Here is a 26986-nt window from a genome sequence, read left to right on the forward strand (position 1 = left end):
TGTTGTTGGGGGTACTTAGTTTTTCCTAGAAACTATGACATTATTCATTGAGACATCCACATCCTCTTTCATCTTTAGGCCAACTGAAATTTATGAACTATAATCTCTTCAACAATAAACATAATCAATCCTTCTTTGATAAGACTTACCGTGAAGCTGTTTAGTATGCTCACTTGAGTTTCAACATGAACAAATCTAGCATCACCATATCATCGATGTCAAATGGGAGCCTCTGGAGTTTGATTCTTTAGTGCATATATAGGCGCAACATAAATAACAATGAATGAAAAACGTTGATGATCCAGCTTTGTGGTGAGCCACATGCCTTCCTTCATAGTGACCCCAGAGTTTATCTTTTATTTTGTCTTTTCCCTTAGTCAAACTCTACATCAGTTGACAATAGTATTTTCATTTCTAGTTCGCTTATCATAATGCAATACCTAATCTTGATGGTTGTTTAGTTAGATGTTCAGATTTGGGATTTCTCTTTAGCTTCCACACTAGATTTATCATTAATTCCTTACACGTATTTAATTATGATTAATGTTTTGCATCCACGTAAATTGCTATGTGTTATACTTGATTCGCCTGATTTAAAATTAGTCAAATACCATTACGATTAAGGGGTGATTTGGATGGTGATGACTATATCATTCTCAATCATCTTTTAAGTATAAAAAAAATGAAATCATAACTACATTTTTTAAAAATATTTTAAATTACATATCTTTTTATATATTTTATTTATTTATATAGAATTTAAAATATTTACAAAAAATGCAGTTATGATTACACCCAACAAAGATATAGTTCATATACTTGTAAACGATTTTCAATTTATTCAACCACGTATGATTCGTCCAAGAAAAAATAACAACATTGTGTTATCACATATATAGGGGCGGTATAATAATATGAAAAATTATTGGTCAAAAGTTAATATAAGGAAAGATGAAATATAGCAATAATTAATGTAATAGCTATGAGAATTCATAATATTATAACTAAAGAACGTAAATGAGTGTGAATAACGTTTGCAATAATTAGTAATAACTGAGAGAATTTATAATGTTATATCTAAAGAATTAATGTGCAATAGTTGAATTTCTAATAAATGTTAAACTTACATAAATTAATAGGACTTTTAATTAGTGTTACTATTTTTTTTATAGTTATTAGATTTTAATTTAGTGTAAGGACAAAAAGAAAATGTTTATTCTATAATACTGAATATAAAATTTATTTTTTCAGTGATAAATTTTAGATGATTCATACATATTCACATATTTCCACATTTGTTGTGAGCTTTTTTTTTTTTAAAGAATGAACTCAGAACATTTTAAAATAATATATTTTGAAGTTAGAAGATCTTGTTAACTTGATAATACATTTCTGACAAATATAATACTTTAATTTAAATACAAATACCTACCCAAATATATATATATATATATATATATAGAGAGAGAGAGAGAGAGATTTGCAAATTAATGAAAATATTTATCTCATAAAAATTAGCTATTAAATAAATAATAAAAATTAAACTAATACAAACTTCAACTGGCGTTATTGTCACGCCCCGAGCCTACACCCTAGACGTGGCTGGCACTCGATAACCATTGTTGGCCCCAAGAAAATCCTTGGCCTGACTCAACTATCAACAGAAGACTTACTCAACATTTAAAAGAACTCAAAAATAACTTTACTCACTGTCTCAAAAAGTAAATTTAGAGAATTTTAGAAATAAAACATTCACTAGCCAAAAAGGCAACTCAAGTCTAGAACATAACAACTGAAATGAACAAGACTCATGAACTACTTTCTATCTATCTATGAAGCCTCTAATACTATGAGGGATGTCGGGACAAGACCCCGACCATCCTAACAAAACTGAAATAAACAAGATAAATAAGGGATCCTCCGAAACCAATGAGGCTCACCAAATAACTCTGGAATTCAACTAGATCAACGAAGCGTTGGTTGATGATCTTGTATCTGCATCATGAAAGATGCAAGCCAAATGGCGTCAGTACATGGAATGTACGAGCATGCAAGCAGAAATCTAAAACAAGACATAAGCTTGAACTGGAACTAAAGAAACAACTTACCTTGTCTCAAATCAACTTAGGTGTAACGACCCGAGAGCACCCCTAGTCATTACCGGCGTATTCGACCTCTAAGAGGTCTTATACAAGCCCTTAGCATTCATCATAGCATGCATCATAGAATAAAACACGGAAAATTTAAAACTTTTACTTTGGAAGTTCAACTTGACTTCATATATGAAAATAGAATCTAACTTCGTCACAATGTACCATCTAGACATAGAAGTATCGAAAATGGGACTTAGCCCTTACATCAATAAGAAGTTTAGAAATAGGAAAGTACAACATTGTCTTTCAACATACGCAAATAACTAAACATAGAAGCTAGATCATAGGGTCTTATCCTCAGACTTGAGGACTCACCAACTTGGGGAAGCAACTCCAAGTGTCTTGAGAAGTAAGCTTGAATCCTCAACGGCCCGAACCTAAATGTTTGGGGAGAAAGGAGATAAAATGGGTTAGTACAACACACGTACTAAGTATGGCTACTATGCATAAAAACCATTGAAACCTGCATAAAGGGGTCATTTTAGTCAAAACATGCTTTTTACCAAGTAAATCCAATATGCACACAAAGTAAGCATCATAGTACAAACCAACATAATATCATCCCAACACGTAGATAACCCAAGTAATACTAGTGCAATGCAAGAAATAGAATCCCATAACCCTATTCAAAGCCAAGTATCACATTAAGCAACCTACTTCATGCATACATACATAAGATCATACTTCATCATAACTTACCATATTCATAATGATCATACATAACATAGCTTCAACATACATAAGTCATAATCATCATAATCATAAGTGAACACTACTACAACCATCTCTTAGAATCCCATAAGTGCAATGTGCAAGAGAAGTCCCATAACCTCCCTTACACAATGAAGAAACCCTTAAGAAAGCCCTAGTAAGAGTTCACACCTTTCATACCTTCATTTAGTTTTACATTAGGGAGATATTTCCATAACCGACATAGACCATGAGAGCTACATGGAATCCGGTGTTCTACTCCCACACCGAAAAGAGAGGGTTAACACTTGCCTAAGGTGTAACCTTTCGTACATAGCTATCTAGGTGGATCCACTAAGCTAAAGTCCTATGTGGGCACATAGTTAAGGGTCAATGAGATTGCTCTTAGAAATCCTAACTTACTAAACGTGGGGATTTCCATCTCATGAGACAACACATACCGTGGGTAATCCTGACTTGCTAAACGTGAGGAAACCCATGTGGGGAGCCGAACTTACTAAACATGAGACCCTCATCTCATTTACATGCCCTTTCGGTGCTAAGCATCTAATTCCCTTTTGTAATCATCTTTAGTCATCACATAAGTTCACATTAGCCTTTACTAGACTTTTATGAAAACATCTTACCATAATAGCTCATATGTGTTCATAAGTGAGTAACAATCCTTTCACTTTAGAAACACTTAGTAAGTGAGTAACCCTTTCACTTCACATTACACTATAATCATGAGAACTACTTTTCAATCATATAGCAATCATACCATAACATACATACATATTTCATAGCTAATTCAAGTGTAGAGGGTTAAGGATGAGGAAACTAGGTCATCGACACCACAACAACACATTAGGTATAGCATCATTACAGTCTAAGTAATTCACCTTCCATACTTGAGTTCAAAGAAGAACCAACCTTTATACCTTCTTGCCCTTCCTAGGACATTCATACTTCAATCACCAATCAGTTCATAACCAATACATAATACAAGGTAATTCATGAAGTAATAACATTATCAACATCAATATAATCAATTAACATATTCCCTTCATAGCCTTCAAGAATTCATTCAAAGACTCAACCCTAATTTCAAACCTAGGGTAGAATCATCATACAAACATGAATTATATAACATCACCTTCAATTCATAGCCTTCAATCAATATCCAACACAAACTAGGGTTAGAATTAGGAAAAGAAGGAGAAACATGGGTCTCATGGGGAATTCTTCAAGAAACCACAAATACAACATAAATTCATTCATAATTGTTCATATAACATCAATCAAAGTCAGTTTATTACATCAATTTCACTTTAGAAAGAAGACCCACGTTTTTGGATTGAAATCCTAGAAATTGGACATTTTGAAATTCATCTTGAAGGGGTCTCTTGGGGAAAGGAATCCCACGAGTGATAAGCAACCATACCTTAGCTAATTCCTTGATAACTGATGGGGAAAAATCGAAACCTTGCTTCCCTAGATGAACCTTGGTCTTCTTCTTCAATAGGGTTCTTAGTTGAGAGAGTTTTGAGAAAGAATGAGTTTGACTTGTGAGTTTAGTTGTGTGAGTTAAAGTCTTAGGGTTAGGGTTTTATAGTTAGGCTTAGAATGGTAATTAGTTAACTAACCACCCTTCTTAACCCTTAATTAAATAACTAACTAAAACTAAGACCCCTAAACTAAAAACTAAAAACTTAAAAACTGCCAGGACTTACGATCCTCTACCTACGGACCGTAGGTGCGGACCGTGCTGGTCATCTGTCGTTTGGTACTGAGGCTCCCTTTTGGGGGGGCCAAGTCTCCCACGACTAAGTATGGGCTCACGGCCATGACTTGCGGTCCGTCGACCAGTCTATAGGCCGTGAGTTTTGGTCTCGTCATTTGCTGCAGTTTTGACAGCTTTTGGGTCCATGTTTGGGTCCTCCTCAAGGACCTCTAGGAGGTCCTTGGGGGGGTCGTACCCGGACGTTTTGACCCTATGAACATAACTTACCTAATTTAAACCTTTTTACAAGATTATACCATCATACGACACTCCCAAACCTGCCCAAAACTTAAGGACACACTAGAACACATTCTTCTCTAGCTTTCGGACGTTGTGGTCGTTTCTTAACGTTTAGACTTTTACTCTTCCAAACCAAGTCAGTTACATTAGTTTAGCTTTATAAACATCATTTTGACTATTTTTAAGTCATTATTCATAAGGTGAGGCTCTAACTTTAGTCATAGAATTTATGGGGTGTTACATTAGGGATACTCAAAGTTACTCAACTCATTTCAATATAAAGTAGTAGTAAAGATGTATTATAAGAAAAGCTTTTAAAACAGTAGACAACAACTCAATGTATTAGAAAATACAATATAACTCAGTTTGTATGCAAGAATACAAAATAACTCTATTGTATATAAGAATACAAAATAACTATATGGGAGATTCTCTAACCGACAACCATCACTATGAGTTGTGTGATGATACAACGTCTAGCCCACGCTGCCAGAACTGTCCTATACTTTATCGGGGTATAGGACCTACTAACTAAGTGAATCCACTAGTCTATGTTAGAAAGAAATAAGGAATCATCTAAAAAGTATGACCCTTACTACCCACGTTGGCTACATGGTTTATGGGGGTTGTGAGTGTTAGAACTCTCCCCCATATCGGTGTTTAATACTACTCCCAAAATATAACTTAGCTCATCACTCTTTCTTTGGTTTGAGATAATTACTCAAAAAAATTCTCTTAAAAGAGATACTGCTCAAGAACTCTTTTGGAATCAGTGTTTCCTCTCATCTTAAATGTAAAAACATTTAATCTTGGGAATACTTAATTCCCATGTATCATTTTAAAGAAAATGAACTCAACTCTACTCTTCCTCAAACTCAAATGCTCAAGTCTTAAAACAAGTTTTAAAAGATTGTAAAAGACTTCTCAAAATGACTCTAATGAACTCTCAAGACTTGACTTTTAACTCTACCTTGAATTGGAATTATGAATTAAAGGGTTATGCTTTGGAATGTAGGATCTCTTAATGATTTAGGAGGGTTAAGATAGTTGATCACAAGAACGAGTGAAAACCCAAATTAAAGAACACCGACACAACGCGAAGATGAAATTAAATTTTTGGTCGCGAAAATATTTTTGAGGCAGAGGACTCCGTATCCTCTCCGCGACGCAGAGATGGGGGTGAATATCTGGGGACTGAAATTCTAGGCGCCTCCGTGATGCGGGCCTGAGCGCAATTATTTGCCCGGTCTTTTCCTCTCCTCCCACTCTTGATTCAACTCATACCCACCGCAATTCTAAGGTCCAATCACGAATTTTCATTACTCAGAACAGTCCCAACGAAACCCACACAGAGAACTATTAGTTAACTTCATGAACTCAAAGCAACACTAAATTCCCAATTAAATTCAATAACTAAGAACAACACTTCAAGAACACTCACCAAGAACTTAAATTCATCAATCTTTATGGATGGATTCGAATATGTAAATCATGATTGATGTGTGGGTGAACGAACCCAACACTATGAAAACGTACATACCTTAATTTGGTGAAATCCTTTGACAAATCTGCCGAATCTTTGACGAACGCCTTGAACTTTTTCCTCTTTTCTCCTCCTCTTGAACTCCTCTCAAAACCCTAAGCGTATATGGGATTTGTAAAACTGATCCAAATTAATTTTGACCCCAAAATTACTAAATTCGTTTTAAGCTGAAGGGGTAAGGAAAAGACCAAAATACCTCTCATATTTTTGAGTAACTTTCCTTAACTGGACAGACAGATTTCAAATGGTTATATCTCCCTCGTCCGAACTCGAAACTTAGCAAACTCGGTGGCGTTGGAAAGAGGATTCCAAGACCTTTCATTTGATATGTTATGGGCTACCTAACTCATCCTGTATTGAAAGTTATGGTCGTTTGAAGTTGACCCAAAATTCACAACTTAACAAAATTCTCAAGTTGGCTCTTTCCAAATTGGTTCTTTCTATTTCTAGTTCTTTCTAAGGCGGGATGTTACAATTATTACAAGTCATATGAACTTTTCTTCATCTAAAATACTGAAATATTAAGAAATAGTAAATAAGTAAAACAAAAGGGCAATGTTTATATAGTAATAACTATTTTGAAGTAAACTTCTTGACAATCTAAATCACATAAGTAACATTGATAATAAAATCATTCTTTTGTCTTGAGTATCAAAATAACAAATCGTGACAATTCTCTTAACTCTTGAGAAGTTTAATAATTTTGGAAAAAGATATTCATAAGCATATATTACATCAAAGAGAAATTGTTAACAAAAACAAATGAATTTAGACTACACCATATTAACTTCATATATTGGAACATTACATACTAATGTATATATTAAGCAAAAAAATAATTATTATATCATCAAAAGTATTTTCCTCAAGTACTCGAGGTTATGGAATATACCTTCTTAGGATAGAACGATTTAATTCATGAGAATAGTGGTACCTCATATTCCGCTAAACTTCAAAGTCACTCAACGACAATAAATCACACGAAATTTTTTAAAATGCAAGAAGAAGAAGAGTAGAAGATTAAAAAAATTGTGGTTGAAAAATGAGAGGAAACCCCACTATTTATAGTCAATAAAGGGTAGTATAAATATTTTTTGTGTCTTATCTGAAAAGTAATGACTTTTCCGAGAAGTCACAACCCTTTGAAAATGTTACAACTCATTGAAAAAGTTACAACTCATTGAAAAAGTTACAATTCATTGAAAAATCACAATCCTTTAAAAAAAATCACAACTCATCGAAAAGTCACAACCTAAGTTAGTGATATTATAGTATTTTAACATTTAAGTCAGGAGTTCATGTTAATATATATATATATATATAATAATAATAATAATAATAATAATAATAATATACATTAGATTTGAGTTATAAATTTAGCCAAAAACTCTAGTAGTATTATTTTACCAAAATATAGTACCCAAAGAATAAATGGGGAAATATTAAATAAAAAAAAATCTACATCGGGATTCAGGCGAGAAAGAGAAAGCTCCATTTTGAGAATTTCCTCTCACCGGAGGGCAATCTTCTTCGATCTCGCACGCACAAACACGCACTTTTGGGTGTCTAAATTTCCTCAAACTCAAACCCTAATCCTCAATTGCGATCTCCATCTCTATACCTCTGTGTTACTGTGAAGAAGAATTTGAATTGTAGGGGTTAATCGATGATCAAAGGCACTGTGACTTCTTGAATTGAAGTCACGGTTTTGGAAGAGAATGAGCTGTGTGGTGAAATCCTGAGAACAATTCGTTGTTATTATTGCTAGAAACGCCATGTGGTTCTCCTTTTGGAGATCCAGAGAGCGATTCTCCTTGGATGAATTCAGGTAACTTGCTGTACTTTTGAATAAATGTAGAAAACTAAAAATAGTTGATTCAGGTTGGAATACTAGTGGATATAGATCCTCTGGAAGGTTCTAGAATCATTTTACTTGGATCAAATGGAGAGAATTAAAAAGCATTGATTTTATTAGTGTATAGTTGTTTAGTATAGAAGAAGGTAATAATGGATAATTTTTATGAACAAAAGTCAAAGTGGTTTTAGACTGTGGAGCTAAAGTCAATTTACCTTCTTTTCTTCATGTCATAAGAATATATTTATTTAAACTATTTATACAGTGGGAAATACTTGAAAGCTGGCCCGAACACCTCATTATCCAACTGCTCTTTATGTACCCCTAGTACGAAGAGGCGCTGGACACAAATACTTACTTGTAAGTTGAACTTGTAGATCTTTTGGTCGTACAACCTTCCCTTTGACTTGATACTACCAGGTGAAGGCTTTATTGGGAGCTCATTCATTTTAATATAGATGAGCAATATAATCGAGGTTCTTTGCTTTTGATGTCTACAATTACCCCCGTTTTTGACCAAAACCTTGAATCATATATAGATACATTTCTTTAATTCGGAAGAGGATAATGAATTGTCCACAATCCAACCGACTATCTTGTCAAAAAGCCTATATTCCCACTACCTTCCAAAATCTTACTCTCTTGGCTTAGTTTCTTTCCCCTTGCCCATCTATGATGAGGGAACTCTTTCCTATTTTGCGCCACATCCAGGCGCTGAAGTGGTGAGACTATCTTCTTTTTTTTGATAAAGTTAACATGACTAGCTTCTCTACTCACATTCGTCCATGACATGGGGACCTGTTCCCATTTTGCACCACATCCAGACACCGATATGGCGTGACTAACTTCTTTACCTATACACATTCATGATATGAAAGCCTTATCTCATACTCCACATCCAGGCAGTGATGTGATGGAATCCCTGGCCTATTATTCATTATATCCAGGTGCCACTGTAATGTTTGCTTACCTGAGCAGGCCTGACAATATCTTTATTGTGAGAAATCATCATGAATTGTCTTATATCAGTCTACCGCAATGGCACAACCTTTCTCCTCTATCTGGGTTTGGGACTGCCAATGTGAGCTTGCTCTAATATAGTGAAGTTCAAGCAATAAAACATGATAATTCATATGGAAAACTGTGCTGCTTAAGTTGCAGTGGAAAGTAGTCCGTATTGCAGGCTATTCTTGCACCCCCTAATTGCGAGCTGTATACAGAGCTATACCAACAATCATCATGTGGGAACTATGGAAAAGAAGGAACTCAAGGAGAGTGGGGGGGACATCACATTCGCAAAGATGGTCTTTCAGGTGCAAACAACTGTCAAGCAGTTGGTCGGGATGATGTATCCATGGATAAAAAGCTTTCCTGTTGAGTGGCCAACTGTAATTGCTGTGGTGAAAGACTACATGCCTAAGTTATACTATTGTAGTGTAAAATTGAGATTTCCAGAAGGTGACAGAGTCAAGTGCAATACTGATGGGGCAAGTTAGGGCAATCCTGGGTCCAAGCTCATATGGGTTCTGTCTGAGGAACAAGAATGGTGATCTGGTATATGCTCAAGCAAAAGGAACTGGGATCACTACAAACATTGAAGCAGAGACTGTGGCAATCCTGGAGGCCCTAAGGTACTGCTGGAGACATAGAATGATGGATGTTCTGTAAGAAACATACTCACTAAGGCTAATGAACATAATACAGGAGGTTCGGAAGGTACCCTGGAAAATAGCTGCGGAAGTGGAAGAGATGAGGGAGACAATGCACAATCTACACACTTAGGCCATCCACACATTCAGAGGAGGGAATCATCTTGCAAACTCACTTGCTAATACAACTATTGGACAACAAGAATTACATGAATATCATTCATTTCAGGATCTTCCACCGATTGGAAAGAAGATCTTGAACATAGACAAAGCTTAGATACCAGCATTAAGGGTGAAAACACGCAAAATCAACCAGCAATGACTAGACAACCAGAGATTTTTAAAGACACGAGCATCATCAGTGTTCACGACAGTCATATTTACAGTTCATCGAACAAAGGAGAGCATAAAGTACACAACAAACATATTAACAAGAGAGTATGCCTGGAAGGAGACATTACAACTGTGTATAAACTGTTTAGGCTACTCTACTCTACAATAACAACATACCTAGTGAAATCCCACAAGTGGGGTTTGAGGAGGGTAGAGTGTGCACAGACCTTACCATTACCTCGTGGAGGTAGAGAAGCTATTTAGGCTACTCTACTCTAGCTATCAAAAATACACTTCACCAAAAGTGAAAGCTTGTAGGGTCACATCAGACCTGGAAGATTGGAGTTCAACCGTAAACCCTACAAAAGCAGATGAGAGCATGCACCGACTTCTCCTGGACCTGGTCAATACTAATGTATCAGTCAACCAGCTCGAAAATCCACAAAATATAGAAGGGGAGGGAGGATCACCAAGGATAAGCCAGCTGAACCCAGACAACAACCTCCTTCTTCTTCTTCTTTGATTCCTTAGGGAAGAGATACCCCGATCACCTGGATTAGGAAATAAGAGGAATAAAATAACTTCAGAAACAGGAGGAATAAAGAGATCTAGTAAGGAGAGGGGAAGCACAAACTCTGAACCTTGGAAATGTGAAGCAGAGTAATGGTCTAACAGAGTTCACCATCGACTAGTGGAAGCACAAGCATAAGAACATCTAAAGGAGAAGGAGCTTAAGTCGGTGGTTCCAGCGACATGCCTCAGACAACATTCTCAGGTGCCGGCGGAAGCTAAGGAGAAGACTGTCGGATAATCTTCTAAGATATACCTACAATCCTTTCGATAGTACTTTTTTGTTTTTTGGGGCTGGGTTTGTTCTTTTGGACGTGGACATTTTATTTCATTATTGCTATTTTGTTTTGGGACGTTGGTCCATTTTTGATTTTTCAGACTCTGTGTTATTAATAAAATCGGTCTACGGACCACAATTTAATTATAGAAAAAGAAAGAAAAGTAGTCCGTAAAATTTAAGTACATGATGCTCAGATGATTGTCCAGGTTACTATAACAGTTCTTGATCATTGTGAAGTTTCAACTGCATTCCTGCCTATTGTGCAGATTTTTGACTGATCAGCTGATGAAAGTTCAAGTTGTTAATGAGGTCAACAAGGTAATTACATTGCCTTTACAATTTCCTCCTTTTCTTCGCTTTCTGTAGCTATTTATTTAATGCTGTCCTGCCATCAGGTATGATTATTCTTCATATATTTAAATCTTTTCTTGTGACATGAAGGATTTTGTGATTGAGGCACTAAGATCAATTGCGGAGTTGATAACATATGGTGATCAACATGATGTGGCCTATTTTGAGTATGTCTCTGCTAAGGACCTTTTAGTGTATACTGTTATTTTAGCCCGAGGCAGACCTAACAAGCTTTCTTCTTGTAATGTTTTTCCTTACAAGTGTGTCGGCATTTCTGCAGGTTTTTCATGGAGAAGCAGGTGATGGGGGAGTTTGTACGTATATTAAGAATTAGTAGAACTGTTATTGTGTCGCTTCAGTTGCTGCAGACGATGAGTATTGTGATCCAAAACTTAAAAAATGAGCATTCTATTTGTAAGTGAGCTGTTGGAATGTGTTTTACTGAATCAAATATTCTTGCCTTTAGGCATTTTGTTAGTCTGACACTTCTCCCCAAATTTTGCAGATTACATGTTTAGTAATGAGCACATTAATCACCTTATAACATATTCTTTTGACTTTCGTAATGAAGAGCTTTTGTCTTATTACATATCCTTTCTTAGGTGTGTTTCCTAAAACTCAGCCGCTTTAGAGGCATTTCCTTACTTTGAAATACAGTTTTAGTCAAGTGCTTCTTGCTGATACTGGTTTTCTGGATGCATGCATATTCAAAGAGCAATAAGTGGAAAGTTGAACAAAAACACCATTTCCCTTCTTGTGAAGACTGATAATGTAAGTTCAATTTGTAAAGTTATTAACTTCTTAATAAATTTTAAGGTTACTATTCTGTTTGTTTGAATTCTAGGCATGCCAATGTTATGTCCGTTGACTTAGCTCAGCTAGTTCATTGCCTTACTTGTTGACCCAAGAGAATTCTGTGCTGCTGTTTGTTTAAATTCTAGGCATACCAATATAATATTTGTCGACTTAGCTCAGCTTGTTCACAGCCCTACTTGTTGATCCAAGAGAGTTCTGTGCTGCAATTTGCTGGTTTGCTTTCTTATTACGGACCTTAGAAAAACTAAATTAATAAATGACCTAACTAGAGGTCCTTAGTTAATCGTTGAGAGCTTTGGAAGTGGAGAAACTCAAATATGATAGATGGGGGGAGCTATGATGAGGGAAGTGGTGGAGAGGTCTCTCTTGCATCTTTGATTTTCCTCTGTTGCAAGCTGGAGTTTGAACCATAGAATAGGTGCACTGTCCACTTTTGTCAGGGAAAAGATTTTGACTTGCATTGTTTTTGTTGATTGTTAACTTGGTTCAATAGACAAGTTCAGAAAAAAAAGCTTGGTTCAATAGTTTGAATTTTGATATATTCTACCAATCTGTTTTGAACTTTGAATTTAATCATTTTCATGTATCTTCATTTTTCAAAACATCCATCCCATTGTTCTTATCTTCTGTAGTTTCTCATCCTTTGCATTTCATTTGGTCTACATCTTTGAATAGGAAGAAGTAGTATCATTTCCACTCTATGTTGAGGCCATACGCTTTGCGTTTCATGAAGAAAGCATGATTCGAACTGCAGTACGTGCATTAACCTTGAATGTTTATCATGGTGAGCTTTCTTTTTATACTTCTTCTAAATTTCTCTATATTCTCCCTCATTCGCAGTGTTTTTGGTAGTATATTAAATGACCTTCAACGTGTTCACAGTTGGCGATGAGGCTGTTAACAAATTTGTTGCCAGTGATCCTCATGCCGATTATTTCTCAAATTTGGTCAAATTTTTCCGGGAGCAATGCATCAACTTGGACAAGTTGGTTAATGCTTCAAAGTAAGTAGTTTCTTTTTTTTATGTTGTCCTTGAAACTGGTTATGCATCACCTATTTGCTGTGTGACAAGTGATTTATGATGCAGGTGTATGGGTCCAGCTACCAGTGGTTCTATCCTTTCATCTGTTGATGAGATTGAGGATAACCTCTATTACTTTAGTGATGTTATTTCAGCAGGGATTCCAGACATTGGGAGGCTAATAACAGACCTCATGTTGAAGGTGCTGATATTTCCATCAGTACTTCCTTCTTTACGGATGGAAGTTGTTAAAGATAGTGTAATGACCTAAACCCCTCTCTCTCGTTCTTTACATGTGTAGTGAAAAATATAGAAGCACTAATATTTGGAAAGTTTACTTAAGGTCCTTGCCTTTACTAGATCAGTCCTCTGAGTTAACTTTTTTGCCTAGTGATATACTTCGCCTCCAATTGTAAGATAGGGATCAAGTCATCAAGTGAGAAATGTGGTAAAGGACCCCTAGGTAAAGGTCCACCGTTGAGCTCCTAGGCAGGCAATATGGATGGATGCGGCTTACCATATTAAAAAAGGAAGAGTTTTTATATGAGATAGTCACACATTTCAACATGGTATCAATATAGGTAGAGGTCTTGGCTTCGAGTCTTGCCGTCACCCACTATCAAAAGAGTTTCTACGTGCTTGACCCTTGAGATATAATTAAGTAGATAACAGTGTGCTATGGTACCATATTGAAGTGTGACAATCTCATCTAACTATGTCTTCAACATGCCCCCTCACATGAAGCCTGATTCTCTTCATGGGCTAAGCACGTGGAACTTTTTGATTATGGGTGACAATGAGACTCAAACCTAGGACCTCTTCATCCCCTAAACCATGTTAAAGTGTGTGAGCTTTTAGACAGAAGGTCACACACTTCAACAATTGACACTTTCTCTTTGGTCCTTTGTTTATTGGTTTCCCATTAGAAAAATGTCAAGAGTTGCTATTTTCTCACACATATATTTTCTAAGATTGAGCATGTCCCAACATTTAGAGCAAATCAAATAGGTTTTTTCATTTATCAGTTTTTGGCAAACAAGTACCTTCTGCATGTGTTGGTGGGAGGTAGCAAGTACCCAGTTGAATAGTTGAGGTGCGCACAAGCTAGTGTGGATACCACCATTATCTAAAACACAAAGTAGTATCTTAAGGGTCAGAAGCAAGTCTTATTTCTGTTTATTATTACAGTTCAGGTAAATAGAAAAAAAGAAAATGAGGGGAAATTGCAATAAAGCAATTTATATCATTTTTCTGTGGTTAACTCCATTTTATCCTTTTATCTTATCCCTCCTTTGAATTGCTTAAGTTGAAACTGATGATCGCAGTTAAGTTTTTCACTTTGTAATCAAAATTGTTCATTATCAAAGAAATAAATAAGAAGATAGATTTTGCTCCGACCATTAAAAGTGACTTTAAGATGTAATACAAGTTTTGGGATTGGGGTTAAAATGTAAAGCTTCTGTAGTTCTTTAGAAGGAAGTAAGTAGAAGTGGCTGTAGCAAGCTCAAGGGGCTTGTAGTGACACAAGATAATGGTATAAGAAGCTAGTATGCAGAGTGAACTTGGTAACGTGCATGGGTTTTCAATGAGTTTCCCTTGGGATTTGGTTTCCTCCCTTGGCATTTGTTGTTTTCACTGTATGCTGGTTGCTGGAATTTATCTCTCGATAGTCTTTTGTGGCTCATGTAGGTCTAATTTTTAACTTTCATGTTTCTTTAATGTAGGATGCAGGAATTGGAACCGCAACTTCCTTGTATTTACTTTGTTGCATCTTGCGCATTGTTAAGATAAAAGATTTGGCAAATATTGTTGCTGCTGTTCTTCTTTGTGATATAGAAACATTCGTCCCAATGTCTGAAGCTAAACTGAATGGTTTCATGGTTAACCATGATATGTCACATGAAAATCAAGATTCAGAAAATAGTGGCTTCAGATCAGATTCTGATGGTCAAAGTTTACGGGTTTTAATTCCGAACATATCCAGCTCCTTAAATAGTCACCCAGAAGACGACAGTTCTCAACCAGATCATGGGAGCACATATTCTGCGTTAAGGTAATTCACATTCCATCTTATTCTTAATTATTTGTTCTTTTGTAAAGGAGGTGAGCTATTAATTTGTTAGATGCATACTGCAAATTGAAGTTTGCTAACACTGCACTAGGTGAAATTATCATTAAAACATATCACATTCAATAATTGTTGTCTTGGATGAACAGTAACTGATAACTGCAGGGATGTAATGTTTACTGAATAATAAACTTAAGCACTCTGCTTTTAGAAGAATCTCTATCAACTTCCCTAGAGAACACTTGAATTTTTAAGTCATGACTTTTGGCAAGATTTTGGAACCTCCTATCATGGTTAAAACATAACTTTTTTGAGTTTTGCTTAATAAATAGTTGAAACCTGTCTGATTGTCAAATTCTATGAACTTCTGAGACTGTTGACTTTACTCAGTCATCGAATCTTAGTTTTCCACTTCACTTTTTTCTAAAGGTTAACCTTTCAGCTTTTTCTTGATAAGTAACCATTATCATATCTCATATCTTCTTATTATCATGTTTGTCTGTAGGATTTCTTATCATTTTGTTCTGTATATTTCTCCATTTTTCTCTCTACTCTACACAACACTTGTGGAGTTGTAGTTATTGTTTTGAATGATTTTCACTAGAAGTCTAGCACCAGCTCAGCATGAGTTGAATGAAAAATAGTTGTCTTTCTTTTGTCATTCTTTTACTTTCTTGTTTCTCCTTAGTTTTACTCTTATTTAGATGGTCTAGCAGTAAATAGTATTTAGAACTTCTTGAACGGTTTGGTTACTTCATTGTGTCTTACACCTATAAGTAGTACATACTGTAAACCAGTACATTTGGAGCGAGCAGCCCAATCACTTAAACTCATTGCTCTTTTTCCTGCAATTTTCTGTTCTGTAGGGAGGCCTTACTTTCTTATATTACTACTGGTGACGACGTTCAAGTTTCGGGTTCTTTAAGCATGTTGGCTACACTATTGCAGACTAAAGGTAATATAAGTGGTTTGTGGTTTTTTTCCTTCAGATGCTTTTCCCCACTCTTATAAGAACCTTTATGCCTGCAGAGCTGGAAGAATCAATGCTTGACGCTCTTGGAATTCTTCCACAAAGAAAACAACAGAAGAAACTCTTGTTGGTATGTTGCTGCCGTAAAGTAATCATTATATGAAAGTGATTTTTCTGAAATTAAGTTGGAGATTTGTTTCACTAGTTTCTATTAAAGTAGGTCCCATGCTTTAACTTTTGGAATGTGAAATGTGCAAATATGAAAAGCCTATCCAACAATAGGTTAGCTTAAGATCTATGACCTTATGAATTATGATGTTAGATAATGATTATTGCCTATATGTGAATGTACTATCACTTGACTAACAAAATCATTCATAAAACTGATTTACCTTTTTGTTAATTGAATATTACAATGTAGCTACAAGTGATACTACTACAACATCTATGCCTCACCCTCAAGCAAGTAGGGGTAGGCTATATGAATTCCCCCCAACCATGTTTCTTCAATTGAACTCTTCTCAGTTCAATATTCTAATAAAATAACAAAATATTAATAAAAATAGCATTAACAAGTACTAGAAGTTCTTTGGTAGGCATCCTTCTATCACATAATACCCTAGTTGCAGTTCTCCTATCAACTGTTCGATTTTGATTCTATGTGTAGCATCTTCATCTACTGGAACGAGCCTAAACATTTGAACTGTTTGCACTTAGGCACCACAATTCGGTCTAATCTCACTTCAAGGTGGGGCTAGTCTCTGTGGTGGACAAGATGCATAAAGCAAGACTGAGATGGTTCAGGCATGTGAAGAAGAGGAACACAAATGCCTAAGGTGTGAGAGGTTGGCGAAGATAGATTTGAGGAGAGGTAGAGGTAGACAAAAGAAGAATTGGGAGAGGTGATTAGACATGACATGACACATCTTCAGCTTACTGAAGACATGACCCTAGATAGGATATTGTGGAGGTCAAGGATTAGGGGATACAATTAGTAGATAGTTGAGGGTTCTCTCGTGCAACTGATATAGCTGGGTCTAGTCTAAAGTGCTTACCTTTTGCCTTGCTAGTATTATTATTACTGTTGAAGTGTGACCATCTCATCTAAAAGCTTAAGCGGTTAGAGAGGGCACACTTTTATTAATTGTATTCTCAACACGTCCCCTCACGTGGGGACCTGATTCTTTCTTCATGAGCCAAGTACATGGAAATTCTTTTTGATATGGGGGACGGTGAGATTCGATCCCAGGACCTTTGCCTGATACCATGTTGAAGTGTGTGGTCATCTCATCTAAAAGCTTCAACTGCTTGAGAGATCACACTTCTATTAATTGTATTCTCGACAATTATTATGCAAGCATTATCTTATTCTTCGATTTTATTACTACTGTTGGTTCTCTTACTTCTGTTATCTATAATATTTTTACCTTCAATACTTTTCTTTCTTCAATATTTTTATTATAGCTTTTCACTCTTGTATATCTTTCAAACCACGTTCTGATATAAGGGTAAGGTCTGCATACACCGCATCTCCCTAGACCCCACTTGTGAGACTATACTGGGTATGTTGTTATTGGTGACTAAACTTGCAGTGCATATATATAGTCTTACTTCTACTTACCCTAAAACTCTTAGTGGTCGTTCGGTATGCTGGACAAGCATAAATAAATCCGGGATAAAAATTTGGAATTGCCTTATCCCATGCTTGGTCCCTGGATAAAACAATGAAAATGGAAAAAACACCCCTGAGGTCCCTCAAACCCTTTCTCTGCTAAATAAGGTAGAGGATATTTTTGTAAACAAACAACCTTTTTTTAGAAATTATGCAATGCACATTATTTTCAATACAACAAACCTAGTCAATAAGAAATATTACCAGGATAATTAATCCCGGCATAACTTGTCTTCAAACCAAATTCTAGAGTGATTCTCCATGTTCAAGCTTTTGGTGACACCCTCATTGGTTTCATAAGTTGCACAATATCATAGACAATAACATACACCAATGATTTCATAAGTTAGCACAATATTGTCGACAAATAGCATACACCAATGGTTTCATCCTGCATTGTGTTGGTTAGCTCATCCATCTCAAGGGTAAATAAGTACAGGCTCAATACCGATCCCTAGTGTAAACCCACGATTATTAGAAATTCCGTTGCATCTCTTACTTCTATCCTCACACTAGTGATGTGCCCTTCATCCATGTCCTTCATGACATTTATTTAAAATGTAAATTCCTTTGGTCTCCAATACCCACCAATGAACCTTTTTAGATACTCTATCATATGCTTTCTTTAGGTCAAGAAACCATGTGCAAATATCTCTTCCTCTTGCAATAAACTTCCATCAATCTCCATTGCTAAAAATATAGCTTCTGTTATAGAGCTACCAGGCATAAATCCAAACAGGAACTTTGTCTCTCTTGTAATGTCCTTACTCTTTATGTCTATGCTCTTATCACTTTTTTCCTGAGTTCCATTGTATGACTCATAAGTTTAATGCCATGATGATTCGCATAACTTTGGATGTTTCATTTGTTCTTATAAATTTGAGTTCAGGGTACTCTTTCTCCACACATCGGGCATCCTACCACATCTTAATATAACATTAAATAGCTTGGTAAGCTATCCTACTCTAACCTCTCCAAGACACTCTAGACCTCTATGAAGATACTACCTGGGCCCCAAGCATTTCTGATCCTATATTTTTATGGCATTTTTAACCTAGGCCAGCCTAGTTCTATGAATGTAGCTAAAGTTCCTACTGCACACAGATGTTTGGAGATCCAGAAGGTCTATATCATGGTTTGAGTTGAATAATTGATGAAACTAGCCTCTTTATCTCGTTATCTTCTATAAACAGTTGTTGGGAATCATCCTAATATACTTTACCTGTTTTAAGTCCTTCTCTTCTCTCTTGGTCATGTTAGTTTATATATTTCTTTCTCCCTTTCTGTTGTCCATAGTTTTTGGTACAAGACATCTAGGGCTTCCCCTCAAGCTTACTAATAGCCTTCTTAACTTCACTGTTAACTCTCTCATGCTCTTCTGCTTTTGCTAACTTCTTATAGCACACTCTTTAGGTGTAATAACTCTTTATACTTCCGCATTTCACCACCGAGATTCTTGTGGTCGAGGTCCTACATCTTTAAACATACCTAGCACTCCATGTGCTACTTTTTCAATGCAAACCTGACATTTTCTTCCACATGATGTTTGTGTCCCCCCCTCTAAGTCCCATACTCATTCCTCCTATAGTTTTTCTTGTAACACTAACTAGTTAGCACCATTTAATGTCCTCTACTAAATTCTCGATTGCTTGCAAGTTTTCCCCTTTCTCAACTCTTCCCTTACTCTTTACATCCAATACCACCAACCTATGTTGGGTGGTTAGTTCTACTTCTTGTATAACCTTACGATCTTATATTAGAGATTCTATCCGTCTTGTAGTTAGAATAAAGTTATTAGGTGGGAATTCCTTTTTTTAAGATGGGTTAGCTGCCACCAAATCATAAGCTAAAGTGAACTCTAGGATAGGCTTTACTTAATCTTCTTGTGACATATACATATTCATCATGTACTTGGTCAAAGCCACCACTCTTTTTGCCCACACCCTTCTATATTATGGGAACCGTTTCTGATTTTGTACCACATCTGGGAACTGATGAGACATAACTCACTTCTTTACCTATATACGTCCATGATATGGGAAGCGCTTATAGTCCCTCACACTCAAGTAGCATGGTGATGGTGCCCCTTGCTTATTTTCCATCATATCGGGTGTCGGTGTTAAGTGTAATTTGTGCACGTCCCTATGATATTTGTATTGTGAGACTTCATCATGAAAATTGCTAGTTTTATGCAAGCTGCCCACCTACTGCAACCCTCCTTCGTTATCTGGGTTTGGGACCGGCAATGTGAGCAAGCTTACACTACAGAGTTGTAACTACATGTGAAACTAACAATTTAAAATTGTTAGAATCAATCCTTGAATTTTTGTTACCAGTCTCAGAAAAGAAAATAATATATATCCTTGAATCTCATTATAGTTTTTTAAATGGAGATTGGGTTGAGTTACATTGATTAAGGATTAAGTTTAATTAAATCTACATTGACATGAATCTACTCTGAACCTTGTCAATTCCTGCTCTTTTGATGAGCTTTATGGAATGTATTATTTTTTTCCTCGAGGAAAACTAAACCCAGGTTTTATGGGCAGGGGGACATTAGAATCCGTGAAGTTTGAACTCAGTTATCGTGAATCTTACACCACAACTTTGCTATCTGAAGGTGCCGCTATATTTTATTGAGCTATTAATAAAATATTTCAAGTGTCCTGTTTGTCCTATTATATCTTGTTTCCTGTAATAAAGAATAAATTCTTGGTGTCACTAGCCTTTTCACTTTACTATCCTTGGCAATGGTACTGATTAATTGCCATTATTACTCTCAAAACAGTTGGATGACTAAGATTGTGACCACACCTTATGGGACCAGTTTATGGAGATCTATAAGAGTCTTATGGGAGGAAGTTAAACTCAACTTCAAGATGAAAGTGAAGAATGGGAACAAGATCAAATTCTGGAAGGATGAATGGCATGAGAAAGGTAACTTGGAAACCCTTTTCCCTGATATTTACAATTTGGCAATGTTCCAACAAAGGACTATTGCAAAACTCTGGACACCACAAGGGTGGTATTTCATCTTCAAGAGACAACCAAATGATTGGGAAGTGATGAGGTTGGCAGAATTCCTCAACATGGTTGGACACTTTACTGGACTTCAGGCAAATGAGGATATGGTTTGGTGGAAAGGCAACAATAGAGGAGAGTTCAAAGTACATTAAGCTTATAGGTTGATGGATCAATAAACCCAGTAGAGCCCCATCTGGCCTTGGAAACAAATATGGAAGTACAGAATTCCACACAAAGTTTCATGCTTTATTTGGCTGCTAGCTAAGGAAGCTGCCTTGACTCAGGTCAACGTAATGAAAAAGGGGATAACCTTGTGCTCTAGGTGTTTCCTATGTGGGGAAACCTTAGAAATTGTAAATCATCTATTTCTACACTGCAAATATACTCAGCAGCTTTGAAGGACCTGGACTATGCCTAGGAGAGTTACCGAGGCCTTATATAGCTGGGAGGAGGCAAGTGTCCTTGCAAAAGACAGAATTAGATGGAGAATTATCCCTGTTTCATTATGGTGGGCAATTCGGAAAGAGAGAAATTCCAGATATTTTGATGGCATAGAAATTAGTGTGCAGGAAGTTAAACTAAACTGCTTTTTGTTGTTATGTTTTTGGTGTAATCAATTATACTCAAAAGACACTGCTTCTATAGTTGATGTTTTAGACTCAATATAGAAATAGAGAGGTGGAGTTTGGAGTGCATTTCTATATAAGGTTTGAGTACAACCCATGTACTTTTGTGATATAATACAAAGTTACCAAGTTAAAAAAAAAAACTAAGTTTCTGGAAGTCTACTCAGTGTGGAGGTAAAGAAATGGGAGATGCTTTAAAGATAGGTCCAATTCTATTCATAAAGTAAAACGGAATTGTATTGTATCTTTACTTTTTGGTGTAAACAACTTTGTATAGAAGATATAGATCAGATTGTAGATTTGATAGATCTTTGTAACCTATTCTCTGTTTTGGAGGTGGCCAGCACACCCTAATGCCGAGGAATACAACTTTAGCAGTTTCAGGAAATAAAGAGAGATCTACTCAGTAGGTTTAGACCTCTTGATTTGAGTGTAATAACATGCATGCTTAAAGCATGTTTTTCAGGATAGTCCTCGATAAACTCTTAGTTTATAATTTCATGAATTTCGACATCCTAAAATTTTGGGGAAAAATGACGAGAGAAAGGAGCTTAGTCCCACTTATTTTCCACAAGTCATTTGTCTCTGATCAGTCTCTCTCCAGTCATCTTGATGATCCAATATTACAACAAAAACAAATTCAGTGTAATCCCACAAGTCGGGTTGGTCTGTATACCATTTTTGCATAGTTGCTGGATTTTGAGTTAGAATATGTTTTGTTTTTTACCAATCAGGTGCTTTTTCTATTTCAGCTTTCTGAGATCTTCAATATTTCACGAGTACTTTTTAAGATAGTGTGCCGAATCTTGCCTTTCATAAATCTTCTAACTATTCAATCTAAGGTGCTGGGACATAACTTTAAACACAAATACTATTTGCAAGTAATGAAATAGTATTTGCAAATCAATGTTTATTTTACAGTTTTGCCCATTACTTAACTTCTACTTGAAATTGTGAATTTGATGTTGGAGAACTTATTTGAGGTGTATATCAAGTGAAATAATGGTTTTGACTTACCAAACTTCATTCTTTTCTCCAAGTGAAAGTTATGCCTAAACATCGGATTCAAGTACTCTCTCCATTTCAATTCGTGTGGCTTGATTCAGAGTATTAGGGTCAAACTAATGTTCTATGTAAATTTAGACATAGAATCTTCATTTTTTTTTGAAATAAAATATATATATTTAGAAACTAAATAAAAAGTACTAAAGTTACTATGGTTAACAATTCAAGATATTTAGAAAGTATTTGAAAATATCGTGGTTAAATAAAATATTCTTTGACTTTCCATATTGTAACTAAGACACAAAATTTGAAACATAGGGAGTATTATTTTTCAAATTGAACTTCACTCGTTTCAACCTTAACCATATATTGTCAAAAAGGGAAGAATCATCAAGTATCTACCTTGTGGAAATAAGACACCCTTACCGGAAGATATCTCCCTACTCTAGATAATCTAAGTTTTTTTGATAAATACTCTAAAGATAGTTTAGAGGGGTTTTAACCCGCTCACTCAATTTAATTTGATTATCTAGAGTATATAATTTAATTAGATTAATTAAATTATCTACTGTAGATATCTTATTAAATTGAGTGAATAGGTTAAAGCCCCCCCCCCCCCCCCCCCCCACACACACACACACACACACTCACAATTGAATATGTGGCAAAATAGTTGGGATAGCTTGCTGAGAGACACGTGAGAGATGAAAAAAAGTCTTAAAAATGAGTCCATATGGCACAATGAGTTTTAGAGGTTCTGTGAACACCCAATAGTTTAGTTATGAAACATGAAAAATAGTGATAGTTTAGGTTTTAACCTATTCACTCAATTTTTTTTCACGTGTACTGCCATTTGGAACTCTTTGAGGAACTTTTGGAGCGTGATGTTCACGTAGCATGTCATATTTCTCCAGAGAATATTTTAATATGAGTTCATGGTAGTTCAGGGAGGTTTTGTGAACACCCTAGTTTAGGTATGAAACTCGCAAAAGGTGATAGTTTAGTAGGTGTTTAACCTATTCACTCAATTAAATTTGTAGCTTAACTTTGCAAAATGAAAGCTAAGACTTAGCCTCTATCACCTCTTGTTGTGGAACCAAATTTCTGATGATTTAGCCATCTATATATGTTGTGACCTTGTGGAAGGTAGACACTCAACACTGATTTATGTATAAATGCTAAGTTGTGCAGACTCTTCACTTTCGATGCCGTACCCGTGTCAGATTCTCCAAAAATACTCTACTTTTGGCGAATCCGACACACACCCCTTGACATTTTTGAAGAGTCTAAGCAACATAGTATAAATGATAACATCAACTGAAAAATAGGGTCTGTACAATGTTCTGGCTGAGACTATTGAGCATTTGGGTCGAATGGAAAATACTTTTACAGTTTTACTTATAAAAAAAGGAACTATTGAGCATTTGTGTTGTAAAGATGCTTCCACTGGCAGTTATTTCTCTTGATGGAAGTGAGAAGATGAGATATCCTAATTTAGCATTCCTGAAATCTCTTCCTCATATCTATCTAAAATCCAGTTTAAGGAGATAGAACCAATAAGCTCCCAGGGCTTTGCTCTAGTGGTAAGAGCGCAATGTGTGATGTGTAGATTAGGCGTATGACATGGGTTTGAACCCTGTCGCAGGGAAAAGGATGGTATTTAAGTGAAGAAGGTTAGAGGAGCGAATCCATTATTGAACCGCACACTGCTGGCGCTCAGAGATTTCTTGGTTGTTCAAAAACCAAAAAGCTGACCTAACTTACTGCTTAGCAGTTCGTCCAGTGGCTACATTTTGTATGTGCCTTCTTTAGCAAGTTCATCCTTATTTGTTTCCGTTCAATATGCCATGTTTTTCTTGTGGTAAAGAATGTATTGCTTGGTGACTTGATTGATAATTTTGTAAGTATAGTTCTTGCCTTGTTTGTGACTACAGGAAGCTTTGGTTGGTGAAGGATCTGCGGAAGAGCAACTTTTTTCCTCAGAAAATATGGTAAAGGATGGAATAGGTAGTGAAATGGATTGCTACTTCCAAAAGTTGAAGGTACTATTGCAGTATTGGTTCTCTTTCCCATCTTTTCTCATTTTCAATTTCTTCTATGTGTTGCTTTCCTTTAAATATGGAGAGTAACTATGAGTTAGCAGCCCATTGTGAATTCCAAATTCATCTTGCCCTTCTGGAAATGACAGATTAGACATTCTATTTAGTAGCAAATCTATCCTTTAAATCTTGACTTGGTAGTTTTACTATTGAAATCCTCCTAACTTATGAAACTGTTATTAGTTTTTGGAAGTTCCTTTTGGATAGTGATGTATGATACTTGTTAGAGTCCCACATCGGTGTGGAATGTGGTAACTTTTTTCCCTTATATGGTCTTGGACTCTTGGGCAATTTTAACCTCTTGAGCTAGTCTTCGTGGTTGAGTGAGGCCAAGGTCCATTTTCTCATCAATACTTATGAAAGAAAAGGAGTAAAGTGATATGTGATCTAAAGAAGCCGGCACTTGTCAGTTGTATTATAGGCTAGATAGCATTCACAAACTCATTTTTATTTCATGAACTGAAGTGATCTATTCATTGGGTGTGAGGGACTGTCATTTTTTTTTTGAGAAAGTTAACTGGAGGGACTGTCATTTTTTCTTCCTTTAGCATTCAGTTTATCAGGGAAATACAGAAGCTTCCATAACAAAATTATGAATTTTTCCACATGAAATAAATAAGTTCAAACCATATAATGAGGAGATGTTGGTCCTTTTTTCTTATATAGGTACTTAGAAAGAAAGATATAGGAGAGCCTATGAGGGGTAGTAAATGATTTTGTACGGATTAGAGTCTAGTTTTTCTTTCTAGTCCAGTTTGATGTACCCATGAGGTTCATGTAGTAAAGATGTCCCAGGTGTTATTTGTAAAGAACTTAGTTGTAAGGAATAGGAGTGCCTTTCAGGGGGGATATTTTGCACAGATAAAGTGGTTTTTGTTTCCAGACAAGTTTTAAAGCACTCATGAGTGTCCTGTAGTTTCCTCGGGGATTAAACTAGTATCAATAACATTAAAAGAACACTTTCTTGATGACTCCTTTGGCAGGGCAGTCTTACATATGTTTTCTCAGGGATTAAACCATTATCAATAAAATGAATTATCACAATCTATGGAAGACAAGGAATATGTGGGAAATTATGTAGATTGAAAAGATATGGTGAGTTTTTGCACTTTCGATGCTTTCATTGCTGTGTGACTGAAGTATACTCTTGACCAAATGAAAAGATTACCTAAAGGGAATTGTCGAAAGACAAAATTATCCGATTGTTAATCAAAGGGCTTTAATCTGAGTGCCTAGTCCTTTTCGTTAGAGAATGTGAAATCTTTCTATTTCCCTTCTCCTCCTTAAGATGTTCATACAGATGGGGCATCCATATAATATGCCAGGGTAGCTCATCCACAATCCAGTCTGTACTTTGGAGTAGAAGGATTGATTGAGTTACAGAAGCTCAACTTTCTCTGAGAGCTAGTTGGCTGGCTAGTCTAGACAATATTGAAAGATGCCGGCGTATTTGGTTGGATTGTTTACTGTTGTTTTGAATGTGACTCAGCATATGTTTTGCAGTAAAATAAATTGGAACTCGTAGAGCTTTGTAGTAAGATGCAACTATTCTAAGTAGAAGACATGCAATGTTCCTCATTCAATATTAAGAAGTGAAGAACAAGAGGAATCTTAGTACAGTTGGTTGGCTACCTACCTGAATTTTCACTTTGTTGGTGAGGGTTCAATTCCCCACCTTGTAATCCCCCTCCCCCATTCCCCCTTCTCCTACCCCCAAATTTGTTTTTTTTTTTTTTTTTTGAAAAAAGAAGAGGTGAAGAATAACAGACGTGACATAGGTTCTTCGGATTTTAATACATGGATTTCTGTCTTTTTTTTTAAAACTGAAAAAAAAAAGAAAAAAAAAGACTATCTGTCTTCTATAAACAAAATCTTAAATTTTTGTAGGGAATAAAATTTCACGAGTAGGTTGTGAACTTTCAAGACCCAAATAGCCTAAGTTGCTCGGACTTGGGTGCGGGTGTCTGATACGGGTGCGGATCTAGAGGTCAGATCCTATAAGATTTGGGGATATGGGATCATGTACGGATACAGATGTGGGGATTCGCCTAAAAATAATTAAAATTTCTAAAAATAGAGTTATAAAATCTAAATTATAAGATATTATATGGAGAACTTGAGGAGAAACATGAAAGGAGATTAAAGGAAAAGGAGTGACATAGAAATTTCTATATAAAAGGTATTCCATTTTCTTCAATTTCACCTTAGCCTTTGTATTGATTATAGGAGTCATTAAAA

The 26986-nt window shown here is 35.9% G+C and overlaps 2 protein-coding genes across 4 annotated transcripts in view; both read left to right on the top strand.

Moving 5' to 3' along the window:
• The window catches only part of LOC125823318 (protein SMAX1-LIKE 4-like), a 534427-nt gene that overhangs the window by 341049 nt on the left and 166392 nt on the right, over positions 1–26986 (top strand). The window lies entirely within an intron of this gene.
• Positions 7898–26986, top strand: part of LOC125823320 (protein TRANSPARENT TESTA 9) — a 364024-nt gene continuing 344935 nt past the window's right edge. For 2 of the 3 annotated variants that reach the window (XR_007442703.1, XM_049502712.1), the window contains exons 1-13: positions 7898–8237; positions 11363–11414; positions 11538–11614; positions 11728–11861; positions 11953–12049; positions 12161–12218; positions 12939–13047; positions 13146–13266; positions 13351–13543; positions 15009–15337; positions 16219–16307; positions 16382–16470; positions 24584–24691. Coding sequence is in view for 1 of the 3 variants with exons in the window: in XM_049502712.1 (XP_049358669.1) it covers positions 8185–8237; positions 11363–11414; positions 11538–11614; positions 11728–11861; positions 11953–12049; positions 12161–12218; positions 12939–13047; positions 13146–13266; positions 13351–13543; positions 15009–15337; positions 16219–16307; positions 16382–16470; positions 24584–24691 (1509 nt within the window). In the remaining 2 variants the exon portion in view is untranslated. The remainder of the gene's footprint in view (positions 8238–11362; positions 11415–11537; positions 11615–11727; positions 11862–11952; positions 12050–12160; positions 12219–12938; positions 13048–13145; positions 13267–13350; positions 13544–15008; positions 15338–16218; positions 16308–16381; positions 16471–24583; positions 24692–26986) is intronic. The other variant, XR_007442704.1, reaches the window with a different exon arrangement.

This window comes from Solanum verrucosum, unplaced genomic scaffold (genome assembly GCF_900185275.1).
Source record: "Solanum verrucosum unplaced genomic scaffold, falcon-dt-bn FXZP01000214.1, whole genome shotgun sequence".
Taxonomy (NCBI): Eukaryota; Viridiplantae; Streptophyta; class Magnoliopsida; order Solanales; family Solanaceae; genus Solanum; species Solanum verrucosum.